This window comes from Podarcis tiliguerta (assembly GCF_965153285.1).
Source record: "Podarcis tiliguerta genome assembly, chromosome: 16".
In the NCBI taxonomy this organism is placed as follows: Eukaryota; Metazoa; Chordata; class Lepidosauria; order Squamata; family Lacertidae; genus Podarcis; species Podarcis tiliguerta.
Window position 1 is genome coordinate 12,330,405 of NC_139549.1, and position 13,887 is coordinate 12,344,291.

At 47.7% G+C, this 13,887-nt stretch overlaps 2 protein-coding genes across 3 annotated transcripts; one reads left to right on the forward strand and one right to left on the reverse strand.

Annotated features, from left to right (window-relative positions):
* Positions 1 to 76: 76 nt before the first annotated feature.
* PRDX5 (peroxiredoxin 5) lies at positions 77 to 10,404 on the reverse strand. Its single transcript, XM_083418660.1, has 6 exons — positions 10,142 to 10,404; positions 7,913 to 8,047; positions 6,881 to 7,012; positions 3,345 to 3,383; positions 1,853 to 1,917; positions 77 to 426 (listed from the first exon to the last, which is right to left on the reverse strand). The coding sequence occupies exons 1-6, from the start codon at positions 10,292 to 10,294 to the stop codon at positions 321 to 323; spliced, it is 630 nt and encodes a 209-aa protein (XP_083274786.1). The 5' UTR covers positions 10,295 to 10,404; the 3' UTR covers positions 77 to 320.
* TRMT112 (tRNA methyltransferase activator subunit 11-2) lies at positions 9,454 to 13,868 on the forward strand. 2 transcript variants are annotated; one of them, XM_083418695.1, is made up of 4 exons: positions 9,454 to 9,480; positions 12,607 to 12,708; positions 13,286 to 13,378; positions 13,597 to 13,868. In XM_083418695.1, exons 1-4 carry the CDS (start codon positions 9,475 to 9,477, stop codon positions 13,696 to 13,698), a joined length of 303 nt encoding a protein of 100 aa, XP_083274821.1. In that variant the 5' UTR covers positions 9,454 to 9,474; the 3' UTR covers positions 13,699 to 13,868. The 2 variants fall into 2 exon arrangements, with proteins under 2 accessions (XP_083274821.1, XP_083274820.1); XM_083418694.1 differs by lacking the exon at positions 9,454 to 9,480 and adding an exon at positions 11,253 to 11,468.
* The last annotated feature ends 19 nt before the right edge of the window (positions 13,869 to 13,887 follow it).

Here is a 13,887-nt window from a genome sequence, read left to right on the forward strand (position 1 = left end):
AATAGCAGCAATAAGCAACTGAATGCCATCTTGGCATGGGCGCACCCTCAGTTAACAGAAAACCACAATAGAGAAATCCAGTATAATTTTTATTTCAGGCAATAGTGTCCAAGATAACGGAGTCAAGACAGAGAAGGGATTGAAAGCAGCTACATACACATCCCTGCCCTTGTAAAGGCCAAATCTTAGAAGCTGTGAGGGGGAAATAAATCAGCCCACCATCCCTTCTGCATAGTAAGAACCAGGTGAGGGTGGGTGCGTTTGTGCGTCTCTTGCTGTCAGGGCTTAGGAGACGGTTAACAGCCGCGGTTTCCCAGGTCTCAGAGCTGAGATAGGATGTTGCTGGCCAAACTGCAGGTGAGGCCTGTGCCATCCTCTTCTATGTTGAGGGCCTTCACCACACCATCTTCGACTACCAAAGAGAACCTGTAGGGGGAGACAGAGATGGAAGACACACACGGCTCAGGACAAGCAAACGTTTGCCGTATTTTTCGCCCCATAGGACGCACCGGCCCATAGGACACACCTAGTTTTTTTTTTGGGGGGGGGGAATCAAGGGGGGGAAATTATTTTCCCCCCAGGTGCGTTGTGCTAATCCCGAAGCTTGGGGCATGGGGAGCTCAGCGCGCCCCAAGCTTCTGGGTGCCGGCAAGGTCTCCGCTAGCCGTGGGAGAGCTGCGTCTCCCACGGCTAGCGGATAGCTTCCTGAAGCCTGGAGAGCGAGAGGGGTCGGTGCGCACCGACCCCCCTTGCTCTCCAGGCTTCAGCGAAAGCCTGCATTCGCCCCATAGGACGCACACACATTTCCCCTTCATTTTTGGAGGGGAAAAAGTGCGTCCTGTAGGGTGAAAAATACGGTAGTTTTTTTACATTTGGATGGTGACTTAAGAAGGCCCCATCTGCACTTATACGTTTAAAGCAGTGTCAGGCTACTTTAAAACAGCCATGGCTTCCCCCAAAGAACCCTGCCAACTGTAGTTTGTCAAAGGAGCTGGGGCCCCTGTTCCCCTCAGAGAGCTACAGTTTCCCAAGCAGGCCCAAAAACAATGCAGGAAATGAACCCCTCTAATATCAAAGAGCAGGGAGTTCTAAAGTGTAGGTGCTTCAACTCCAAAACTTAGTGCTTTCAAAAACAGGGCAGAGCTGCAACCACCTGAGCAGTTCTAACAGCCAAACTCTCCAGAGTGGATATGTCAGTTTTGGTGTTCTCAGTTTCTCATTTTTCCAGTCATTTTAAATTCAGGTTTCACATTTCTGAGGCAATTTGCTATATATATATATATATTTAAACCTGATTAAAGTTCTTCAGCGTTTTAGTGCTAATTTTATCCTGAGAAACAGCATTTTTTAATACAGTTTTGACTAAGCTACACATTTTTTGCAAGCAATTTCTGCACATAGTATTTTTTTTTTTTTTTAAAGAGATTGGATGGCAATCTATCAGGGATTCTTTAGCTGTGATTCCTGCATGGGAGGGGGGTTGGACTAGATGATTCTTAAACAGTCCATTCCAATGCTACCATTCTATGATTCTATTAATGTATTCAATTACGCACATTTCCCCCCAATGTGCACATTTTTGTAAACATCTTTTGGTTGGAGAACTGTGTCACAAAATTGAAATGCATGCAGATTTCAAAGCAGGGCTGTGTTTCGGTTCTCAATTCTCATACTGTTTTGGAAAGTGGGGATTTGCTTTGGCTTTAAACATAACTGAAATGAATTTCTTCCCATCCCCAAGGGAAGATGTGCAGCAGTTTGGAGAGAAGGGCAGAGGCTGGCTCTTTGTTCTTTTGCTCTTCTGCCACCCAGGTCTTAAAATTCTGCCTCTCCTACCCCCAGTTCCCCTTACCGTTTGGATCGCTGGGTCCCAAAAAGTTCCCGGAGTGGCTCTTTGTCCAGCAACAGGTTTGTGGCCTGTGTGAAAGGGGAAACAATTGGGTGGGAACTTAGAGGAGAGTAAGAAGGGAGACGCATACTGGCCCTGTTATGAAAAAACAAAAACCTGACACCCAGGGGTCCATGTTTTGAAGGCATGATTCAATACTGCCACTCTCAGCTGTCAAATGGACTCCGGTTTCCTGGAATGACTCCGGCCTATTTTCGCTTGCTACTCCTTATTGCCAGGATCTGCTTCCTGAACACCTCCAGTTGACCCCCGCCCCCCAAAAAATCTTTTTCTCAGGAGCCTTTGGATCTTTCCCTTAGCCACGAGGTGGAGGAACCTCAGATCAAGGGGTCTATTGTGGTTCTCCAGACCTCTTGTTCTGATCCTCAGGACTCTCCTCCAGGTAACACCACTCACTGGTCCCGATCTGCACCCTCCTTGAGTGTTTTTGGCTTGGCTGGAATGTGTCACTGAAATATCCAATTACGATTCTTGCTTGGCTGGATGGAGGATGTAAACTAACCTACTTACAATTTACAATTGTTGCTCTTCCCCCAGCCAGCATTGGCATGTGGCCCCTGAATGGTTGCTTAAAAGGGATTGTGGCCCTCAGGCTGAAAAAGTCCCTAGCTTCCTCCTGGCCCCACATGACACTTTATTGCAGCCTTGTGCAACTGGGTTCCCTTCAGATGTCACTAGACTCTTGTCTCCCATCAGCCTCAGTTGCCTGGGGCAGAGTAAGGAGGGTGGTAAAGATGGCACATCTGGCCTGCATAGGCGAGGGGTCTTTCTGAGCCTCCGGGACACTTGGCCAGTACCTGGCCTTACTGAGCAACCGCTGGCACCAGGCCTGCTTCCTGCTCATGCCTCCACCTCCTAACTTGCTCTGTTGTTTCTCCATGTTGATTGTAGACAGTGGTCCCTTAGGGGTGGCAACCTAGCACACCTGTTCTTTCTGAAGTGGCTATGGACATAGGACCAATCTATGCAAATAAATAAATAAACCACCTTTAAGTGACAAACTGACAGCAGTATGGAGGTATATGAAGTGGCTCTTTGGGGTCTCAGAAAGGGAGAGGGTCTTCTCCAGTTGTGCTGCTCAGGATCCTTCAACCCAGAGATCCTAGATGTGTGTTTCAGGGCAGCAAGGAGGACAGAAATCCTACATTGATACTCTGCCACAGGGGCTCCTGAGGACATTTCATCAAACCATGTCCTCCTGTCCATCAGCAGGGAGTGCGCAGTGTTGAAGCAGACACCTCCAACCCCATCCTCCACAGGCCAACTTTGATAGGTCAGCTGAAGAGCCTGTCAGTCACCTGATGTCAACATGGCATCAGATGATTGTCCGGTGGGTGGCCCCCTGCCCACCTGTAAAGTTGACTTGTGGGGGTGGGGGACAAAGAGCTGGAATAAGGTTCCCTCAGCCCTGCCCTACAACAAGAGATTCCAGTACCTTCCCAAATGCTCCTGTGGGATCAGCCAACATCCGGACCTGAGGAGAGAAAGCAAAACACAAACATTTAAGGGGACCACCGCTATTCCAACAGGCAGAATCGTCACTGAGCAGTTACATCCAAGAAGTGCAAACCTTTAAAATAAATTTGTTACAAACCCTGCAAAAACACCAAAGTTTAATGACTGCGGCCATTCGAATGAGAGGATTTCAGAATTTCAAATTCAGTTCTCCACATTTTCACATCTGTTTTGAGATTTTTAAAATTTAAGTTATCAATAAAATGCACCGGCACATTAATTTATCTTAATACATACGTCCCTTTGTATTCAGATTTGCCCAATGTACACATGTCCGCAAAGTATATTTCCCCTAATATTATGCTTTCCTTATGTTATTTTCACTATTGGATGCAGACTTTTCTGATTCTGTCTGGGGCAGAATTCCCCTTTGCTCCCCTTGCAAACAAAATAACGGGGAGGGGATGCCTGAACTGTACAGTGGTACCTTGGGTTAAGAACTTAATTCGTTCTTAACCTGAAACTGTTCTTAACCTGAGGTACCACTTTAGCTAATGGGGCCTCCTGCTGCTGCCGCACGATTTCTGTTCTCATCCTGAAGCAAAGTTCTTAACCTGAGGTATTATTTCTGGGTTAGCGGAGTCTGTAACCTGACGTGTCTGTAACCTGAAGCGTCTGTAACCCGAGGTACCACTGTACTTTCAACACTGACTGGCAGCGGCTTTCCACCTTTTTAAGCAGGAGTCTCTCCCTGAGCCCTGCCTGGAGATGCTGTGGCCTGAACCTGGGATGTGCTGCTTGCAATGCAGCTATGCTCTGCCACAGATCTACAGCCTTTCTCCTTTACGCAAGACCAGAACAGAAGGACTTTGGTCAGATCCTGCAAGGCTGTTCTTACATTGAAAAGGAACACTTTCTGTTGCAAGCCACTGTTGCATAACAAACGAAACAGCCGTTCCCAGAGTTACACAAGCAAGTTTTGCCAGTGCAGTGCGCCCGGAGGACAGAGAAGAAAGCACTTCTAGGAGAGAGGCATGTGCTGCTTTGCTGAGGCCAGGATCGCGGTGTCTTTCCACTCTCTCCAGACAGCCTCTCCTAGCCATCCTCCCACTTCTGCCATGCTCATTAAACAAATACACCTAATGCCAAATTAAGGGAAAATAAGCTTTTCTAAAAGAGAGAAAGAAATGAAGAGAAAGATCTCTGTGTATCTGTCTGGGCCTGTCAGCCAGCATTTCCCCTAAATTTCAGATAGCCGAGGGTGAATACAGAAAGCAGCTCTGACTTTCTCTCTCTTTTTTTTACAGCCTAAGGCCATAGCTTAGTAGCAGAACACCTGCTTTGCATGCAGAAGGTCCCAAGTTCAATCACCCACGGCATCTCCAGAGAAAGCTGGAAGAAACTCCCTGGAGAGTCACTGTCAGTCAGTATGGATGGTGTATTTTTGTGAACCAATTAAATCTTTGTGTGTGTGTTTTTTTAAAATTGAGCGGTATATAAATTTTGGTAAATAATAGATACGGCAATGCTGAGCTAGATAGACTAATGGTCCGACTCAGCAGAAGGCAGACTCCTGTGTTCATTTAAACCCTGCTTGCCATTCTTTTACAAAACCAGTGACATTTATTAATACAACAACAAAAGGAAACTATTATTATGTAGGTGACTCCCTGCTTGAGGAATGCTCTCCCTGGGGAAGCTTGCCTGCTGCTGTCATCACATAGCTTTAGGAGCCAGACAAGAATATTTCTTTTCTGGTAGGCCTTGGCCTTTGGCTCTAAATAATCTTAAAAGCAGAGACATCATCTTGCCAACAAAGGTCCGTATAGTTAAAGCCATGGTTTTCCCAGTAGTGATGTATGGAAGTGAGAGCGGGACCATAAATAAGGCTGATCGCTGAAGAATTGATGCTTTTGAATTACGTATGCTGCTGGAGGAGACTCTTGAGAGTCCCATGGACTGCAAGAAGATCAAACCTATCCATTCTGAAGGAAATCAGCCCTGAGTGCTCACTGGAAGGACAGATCGTGAAGCTGAGGCTCCAAGATTTTGGCCACCTCATGAGAAGAGATGACTCCCTTGAAAACCCTGATGTTGGGAAAGATGGAGGGCACAAGGAGAAGGGGATGACAGAGGACAAGATGGTGGGACAGTGTTCTCGAAGCTGCGAACATGAGTTTGACCAAACTGCGGGAGGCAGTGGAAGACAGGAGTGCCTGGCGTGCTCTGGTCCATGGGGTCACGAAGAGTCGGACACGACTAAACGACTAAACAACAATAAATCTGTGGCCTGTGTTCTAAGAAATGGTACCCAAGTTCAATTCCCCCACCTCTGCCCTCACTGGCCCTTTCCGCTTGGGTGTCTTTTGTTTGCTTTTGTTTTTTTAGATTGTAAGCCTGAGGGCAGGGGGCATCTTGTTTTAAACGATTGTACATAAGCCACTCCGAAGAATATACAAAGAGACCTTGGACAGGCCAACAGCCTTTGCAGTCCAGCACTCTGTCCTCGCAGTGGAGACCCCAATGGGAAGCCTGCAAGCAATGGCAATTCCCCCCCCCCCCTGCAATTCCCAGTAGCGAGTATTCAGAGGCAGACTGCCTCTGACAGTGCAGGGAGATCAGCCACCTTGGCTAATAGCTACCGGTAGCCTTCTACTCCAGGAATTTGCCTAATCCAAGTTGATGGCTGTTACTCCATCTCATGTTTCCTGCCATATGCTTTTTTAAAAAACCTTCCAGATTAGTTTGCAGCAATCCACCTCCCTCTGCTACTACAAGAATAGGAAGGATTCCCTCTGGCCCTGTTAACTTTTTATCCTCCTCTCCCTTCCGCTATCTAAATTCATTAACATACTTGGATTCTGAAGAGGTGATTTGCTTAACGAGGAACCTTTGCCTATCTGGAGACACAAGCAGGGCCTGGGAGAATCAAGGAAACAGCAGAGAGAGCATTTTCTGTTCCCATTGGGGTATTGCCTCTGTTCTTCTTTGGGCTGGTACAGAGCTCTGATGATCTATCCAGCCAAGCCCAGTTCTAGTGGGATTGAGAGAGCAGGGGACGAGAGCCAAGCATTTAATCCACTACCGATCCTTTCCCTGCACAAAGAGCCTTTAAAACTTGCAACGGCTGGAGGACCCGGATATGAATTCCCCCAGCCTCCAGCTAATAACTGGGAGCAGATAGGAATCTGTGTTTGGTCCCTGTAGCTCAATATTATAAATTGTCGAAATCTACTGGGTCATTTGGGTGAAGGGCAGACTAATACTACTACTATTAATAATAGTAATAATATTTTTAAAATTTATATGCAGTTTATATGCCAAAATGGCAAACACATTGACTGGCAATGACTCTCCAGGATTTCAGACAGGGAGTCTCACCCAGTGCTACCTGGAAGTGCCATATATGAAGTCCGAGGTGTGTTATGTGTGTGGGGGAGGGAGGGAGCAAGAAAGAGTCAGAGACCATAAGGACTAGAAACTTGACTGTTTTAAAAAGTGTGACTCTCCCATTACCTTTCCCTCGGCTTTGTGAGCCTTTCCCCACTCGCTCATGACGAAGACGTCGTTGACAGACAAGCAGGCGATGACCTCCACTCCTTTGCCCTTCAGCTGTCCTGCCTTCTCCACGTAGCCAGGAAGGTGGGTCTGTGTCAGGGTGTGGGTGCAACAGGGAAGAACAAACTATCAGAGACTGTCACGGGGTAGCACATAAAGGGAACAGGGGAATACGAATAGCAGAAAACAGCACCAGGGATGTGGAGCCTGCATCTTTTCAGATACAACATTCAGATTACAACATCTCTCCTGATGGTTGGCCATGCTGCTGCCTAGGTCTGATGGGAGTTGGGAGTCTACTCATCCGGAGCCTGCATGTTCCCCATCCCTGATGTAGGTCTTCAGGGCAGAGGTTCCTAGGCTGAGAACACACCATTCTTACTAGACCCCACTCCCAGTTCTTATGCTGAGCCAGGCCTGCTTCCCAACCGTGGTTCTCGAGGGTCATATCTGACCACAATGACAGCATCGGTTTGAATGCTAAGATTTTTTACTTAATTCTTTTTTTAAAAAAAACAAACCATCCTTCATCCAGAAGGCCCCAGGGCTGTTTACAAACGATTTCTTGTCGTTCTAGCTTTCCTACAGCCCTTGCCAATGTACCATCAAGTCTGGATTCAAAGACTGGGACGGGTGAGGCCCCAAATATACCAGGCCAGGCATGCCGGTTAATGGAATCCTCAACAGATAAAAGATTTGACATGGAAGATCAGCGCCAAGTATCCTGGGCACCTTATGTTGCATGATATGGAGAGGGCAGAAGAATCAGACTAAACACTAACTTTTGTTATTGTATTTCATTTGTTTGTTTTTCTTAGCATTATTGTCATTCTGGGGATTTCGTTCATTTTTTTGTTATTTATGATCTGCAGCCTTAATAAAGGTGTATTAATTTTTATTTGCAGAATTAATAAAGAATAATTAAAGAAAAAGATTGGGACTGGGCTGGAAGGGTGTGTGGGGAGATGGACACACCCAGGTCTTACTCACTTTTGAACAACCTGGAGTGAACGCACCCGGCACCCCAAACAAAATCCCCTTCTTGCCGGTGAAGAGGCTCGCCACATTCACCTTGTTGCCAGGGTCACCCTCATAGACCTCCACGCTGGGCAACTTGTCTCCAACCTGTCAGAGAGAGGAAAGAGCAGTAATGACCTACACTGGCTCCCAGTACATTTCCGAGCACAATTCAAAGTGTTGGTGCTGACCTTTAAAGCCCTAAACAGCCTCGGTCCAGTATACCTGAAGGAGCGTCTCCACCTCCATCGTTCTGCCCGGACACTGAGGTCCAGCGCTGTGGGCCTTCTGGTGGTTCCCTCTCTACGAGAAGCCAAGTTACAGGGAACCAGGCAGAGGGCCTTCTCGGTAGTGGCACCCACCCTGTGGAACGCCCTCCCACCAGATGTCAAAGAGAAAAATAACTACCAAACTTTTAGAAGACATCTGAAGGCAGCCCTGTTTAGGGAAGCTTTTAATGTTTAATAGGTTATTGTATTTTAATGTTTTGTTGGAAGCCGCCCAGAGTGGTTGGGGAAACCCAGGCAGATGGGCGGAATATAAATAATAATTTATTATTATTATAAAGCACACAGGACTCGCCGTCCTCTTAATTCAGGAGGAGGGGAAACCTTTCTCAGCCCGAGGGCCACATTCCCTTGTTGCCAACCTTCTGAGGGCCACAAGTAACCCAAACCCTGATCCAGGGGAAAGAGGACACAAAGCTGCAACTTAGTGGGGGAGCATCTGCTTTGAATGCAGAAGGTTTCAGGTTCAATTCCCGGCATCTCCAGGTCAGGCTGGTGATGTCCCCCCTTCCTGAAACTCTGGAGAGCTTCTGCCAGTCAGTGTAGACAAAACCCAAAGGTCTGACTTGGTATAAGGTGGCTTCCTATGTTCCTATTTTGCTCTGGTGGTGGGGACTCCAAATTATCAACTGAATTCAGGCCTAACGGATGTGGGTTTCCCTGCAGTTCCATAACCCTAAACGTATGTGGTAAAGCACATCTGCTACGGATCAAGGTTTGGTATTCAAATGGGGCAGACAAGGGAAGTTTAGAGGGATCTCAGATAAAACGTCTCTTCAGCCTTTCTCACCTTTGAAGGACCTCAATTCCCATCATTCCTGACCATTATTGCATAAAAAGAAACCTAGAGGTTGTGTTCTATGGGGCTAGGTGCTTTCCCACTGCCCTTCTCCCCCCAAGCTAGGTCCTAGAAAGTCACGTCCCATTTTTATCTGATGGAACCCTAGGAAACCTCTGCTACAGGCACAGCAGAAACATGCAAACCTTTAAGAAATTGAATTTGACTGGCTTAAGTGTGGGCTTAACGTCTGGAGTGCTCTTTCCCACTGCATTCCTTGGTTAGACATTCACTCTTGTACTGGGCGGGGCAGCCCCACAGATCAAGGGCGGCTGCCTTTCTACAGGGTCAGGGATGCACCCAATTCCCCTGAGGCTGAGGTGTCTCTTTCCCATTAGGGCTTGTTATTGCAGAGACCAAGGACTAGTGATCTCAGGAACCATCTGTCCTCAGTGAAGCTGTTCTTCTGCATGGGGGTGAGTGGGCTTGCTCTTTGGGGCTTGAGGAGGTACTCTTTTCTAAAGGTTTTCGATAGCATAGACTCCAGAGCTGGTGGGCTACAGGGAGTTGTGAGGCAGCCTGTCCCCCCCCCCCAGTAAACAGATCCCAGACTACTATGAGGTTGGAGGTTTTTTTCTTTTTGCAATGGGCCTTCCAGTGCTAGCGTTCTATAGGACGGAGGAGTGTCCTACTCTCTATGGGGCTGCATGGGAGCAGGGTTTAGTACACAGGTGTGGGGCGGGGGCTACTTTTCTCTAAATGCTTTCTACTGCATAGGCCCCAGAACTGATGCACTGTGGGGAGCTGTGAAGCAGCCTATACAGTACTCACTGGGGCTGTTCGTTTGCAGGAGAGGGATAGGCTTTCTATTGCACGGATCCCCAGATGGAATTCTATGGGGCTGGGGCTGTTCTTTTGCAATGGGGCTTCCAAAGCTGGCCCGTCCTCTGTCTGTGGGGCTGTCCTTGTCCATTGCGGGAGGAGGGCATATTCTGCACAGACCCTGGGCAGATGCCCTATAGGGCTGCTTGGGTTGCCTGGCTTCTATGGGGCTGGAAGGGGGCGCTCTTTTGCAAGGGGCTCTGGAGAGAGGGGTCTTTTCTCTCTCTCCGCAGACTCCCCTCTCCTAGGTCTCACCTTGAGGGCCGCCATGGCTGGTGCTCCGGTTGCAAAGGCCCGCTGAACGATCCCTGCTGCCGACCAACCCTTTCCAAGAGGGGAGCCTGGATTTGCTCCCCAGCGGCGACTCAGCCAGCACAGCACCTCCGCCCCTTTCCACCTCGTTGCCATGGAAATCGCGGGAGTGACAGCTGCCGCGGCAACCCCGGCCCTTTGAAGTCCTCCTCCTCCAAGTCGTGCAGGCGCAAAGCACCCGGGCCGTCTTTTTAATTCCACCGCAAGGGGGGCTAGTGGGGAAATTTGCATGCACCTCATTTGCATGCTTCGGAATTATCACGATCGGCTCGGCCAGATTGTCTCAGTTCTACGACCGTATTCATGGAAGACAATCTTATTCGGCTACGACTCAGAAATAAGTCCCACTGATTTCAGTGGCACTGACTCACAGGTAGGCGTGCAGCCTACATTTGCAGGATGTGAACATCTGGGCATTTATTTCCTAAAAGAGATCGAAATCCTATGTACGTCCTATTGAACACCGTGGGAAATTTGCTCTCGAAGAAGCACGCGTAGCCTCAGCAGGCAACCCTCTCGTATGCTGATCACCCGGGATTAAACCTCATGAAGCTCAGGAGGACCTGCTGTACTCCTGAGTAAATGTGGCACAAGCATGGGCTGCAACCCGAGTAGACACAGGAGTGATCTGCAAGGCTGCAAAGCACCGCAGTTCAGTGCTTATTTGGAATACGAAGTCTGTTGGACAGAGGGAGTGACTTCCGAGTTAAGCACGTGCAGGATCGCGCTTGCTTGCTCGGCCTTCTTTGCATTCTAATTTCAAACGTTTTGGCTTTCGAGTTGCGTAATAAGGCCGCTCCTCACTACTTTGTATTGGCAAATAAGCCTGCCAGTTCTACGATGTGCACAGTGTGCACTTTTTTGTATACTGACCGCGCTGTTTACAAACACTTAACAAAATGGCTATTTGACACATTTCCAAGCAACTCTCGGGTTAGAAAACAAACGCTGCCCCACCCACAGCTCCACGTGGTTGGGAACAAAAATTAACCGGAACTGACTGGGAGGAAGGTCTGGTTTCTCATACGCGCGGAGGAGCCGTTGCGCATGGTCGCCGGAAGTGAGTGATAAAAAACGGCCGGAAGTGGGTGAGAAAAACCGGCCTTTCAACCAAACCGGAAGTTGTCCGAGGCTTATTACGCACGCACATGTTACCTTCGCTTGCTTTGGTGGCCGCTGTCTTGAAAACATGAAGCTCCTGACGCACAACATGCTCACCTCCCACGTGCGAGGAGTGAGGCCCGGTGGAGGATTCCCCCTTCGTATCCAGGTAACTGGATTTCTTCAGACCACGCCCACTTTCCCACTCTAGAATTGGGTGGTGGGAGCAGAGTATATATAACGTGGGGACTTGACAGCCAGGGTCCCTCCTTCACACTCACCCGCCGCTTTGTTTTTGCTGCCTAACTGGAATCTGGTGTTTATGCTTGCTGACAACAATCACCAGTATTTAGTATCTCTATAGTGCTTGCTATGAACAATCGTTTAGCTGAAAAACAATGCTGTAAGGTTGAGCTTTGTCTCTATTTATTGTGTTTATTTCCTACCTTTTCTCCAAGGGACTCAAGGTGGAGTATGTGGAATACAGCCTTGCTGTCTTATATCAAGTCAGATTGTTGGTCCATCTAACTTTGTCGAACTTGCTGGTAGTGGCTCTCTGGGGTATCAAACAGAGCCTCCTTGGAAATGGTGTATATTAAAACTTTGATTTATTTAAACACACACACACATCTTCCCCCTAAGGCCACTTGCAAGTTATGTGACAAGTGAATTAGTGGCTTTCTAGTTCAGCTTCTTAGCCACAATACTGCATCCACTCTCATTTATATAGCACATTTCATGTGCTGAAATTTCTTTATTTAGATTGTTAGTAATCTGTACACTATTATTGTTGTAGATTTGTGTTGCAGAAGTAATACACATCAGTTTTGTCATATCTGCTTACAGTCCAGTCCTACGTATATCTGCTTGGAAATAATCCCATTGAGCTCAATAGAGTTTATTTCCATATAGGTTGGGATAGGTTTGTACCATTAGTAAGTTTAGTGCCAAAATGGAATTCCGTACCTGGGACTTCACATGTCATGCCTTTGTTACCATACTGCATGTGACATAAAGCTCTGCTGCAGGGGTGGCCGATGTGGAGCTCTCTAGATGCCATTGTACTACAACTCCCATCAGCTTCTGCTAGCATGGTAAGGGATGATGGGAGTTGTAGTCCGAGTACATCTAGATGGCACCATGTGGACTATGCCTATTCCAATACCATTCTCTCTGTCCTCCTCCCCCTCCACCCCTCCCACCTCTGGCAATCCTACTACACTTAGGGAAATGCAGGGGAGGAAATATTTGTTCCCTTGTTCTTTGAGCCACGCTGCTCTCCCATCAGCCTTTCCCCCCTCTAACAGGCCACAGAAGTGAAGGTGAACAATGTCGATTTCAACCCGGAGTTCACAGCGCGGATGGTACCCAAGGTGGAATGGGCAGCTTTGGTAGAGGCAGCGGAGAGTGTGAGTAATTGGCTCTGGATTTTTTTTGGGGGGGGGTAGGGGGAGACTGGCTAGAATTATAGAGGTGTAGTCTCTGTTTTTTCCCTTCCTACAGCCAAATGCTATTTATATTTTTGTATGTGTGTGTACACACACACACACACAATTTCCTTCATTTACTGTAAACCACCCTAGGAATTTATGAACTGAAGGGTGTTGTATGCCTAAATAAACTTGTGTTTAGACTTCTGCACAGTCTGGAGAATGGACAGCTTGTATGTCTCAAATGAACCAAGTGACATAGGAAGGGGAAGGAGACCACAGATTTTCAAGTGTGTTACTTGACTGGTGGAGATCTAAGGCAAAGAACATATAGGTTCCCCGCAGTCAGTCAAGACTGCCTGTGGAGGACAGAAAAGTTTTCCATTCCTGACTTGATGGAGGTGGGCCCACCCTGTCTTCTGCCACCACCTGAGCAGACAAATGCCAGAGTGAAGCAAATATCCAGTATTTGGTGGTTAAAGAGAGATAACTGGTCCTTGAATAGTGGAAGGTTGTGAAAGTGGCACAAACTGTTATATTCTGCACCCTTCTGCAGTTGGGTCACCGATCAGACCTGCCCCCTGAGCCCATCCCTGACTTCGAGAGCAATGAGGATTTCCTTCGAAAAGTCCATCATGTGCTGATGGAGGTAAGGGAACCTCTTCTTTGCCTGTTTCCCACAGAAACCTGTCATAATGCAGAGTCTGACCACTTGCCTCAATTTCTAGGAACAAAATCTAGCATCTTTCCAATGCTGTGATATCTCCACCTATCTTCTCTCTCTTCACCTTGCCACTTCCTGTTTTCAACTCCCAAAGTGGTGTGCAGTTCCCTTTACCTGCTGTTTTTATATTTCTTCTTGTGCAGGTGGAAGTGGTGGAAGGTGTGCTGAAATGCCCAGATACTGGGCGTGAGTTTCCCATAACTAAAGGGATACCCAACATGTTGCTGAGCGAAGAGGAGACTTGAGCTGGTTTGTGTCAATGGAGCTTTGAGAAGCAAGCCTTGCGGGTGAGGGGGGGTGGGATATGTTCCTGTGGAAAGCCCAGCACCCTTCTTTTTCTGTTGGGGGGAGGAGATGCTCTGAATATAATATTGGGTTGCTTTTTTGTGCTTGTAAATAAATGCAAGTTCTTGAATCTCGGTGTGTCAATTTAA

Excerpts from the sequence above, each read along its gene's own strand:
- PRDX5 (XM_083418660.1), bottom strand. The coding sequence starts at position 10,294 with ATGGCAACGAGGTGGAAAGGGGCGGAGGTGCTGTGCTGGCTGAGTCGC. Across the intron at positions 1,918-3,344 it reads CCACAGGAGCATTTGGGAAG|GCCACAAACCTGTTGCTGGA; the intron begins GTACTGGAATCT and ends CCTTTCACACAG. Across the intron at positions 427-1,852 it reads GGGACCCAGCGATCCAAACG|GTTCTCTTTGGTAGTCGAAG; the intron begins GTAAGGGGAACT and ends CTCCCCCTACAG.
- TRMT112 (XM_083418694.1), top strand. The coding sequence starts at position 11,388 with ATGAAGCTCCTGACGCACAACATGCTCACCTCCCACGTGCGAGGAGTG. Across the intron at positions 11,469-12,606 it reads GATTCCCCCTTCGTATCCAG|GCCACAGAAGTGAAGGTGAA; the intron begins GTAACTGGATTT and ends CCCCTCTAACAG. Across the intron at positions 13,379-13,596 it reads TCCATCATGTGCTGATGGAG|GTGGAAGTGGTGGAAGGTGT; the intron begins GTAAGGGAACCT and ends CTTCTTGTGCAG.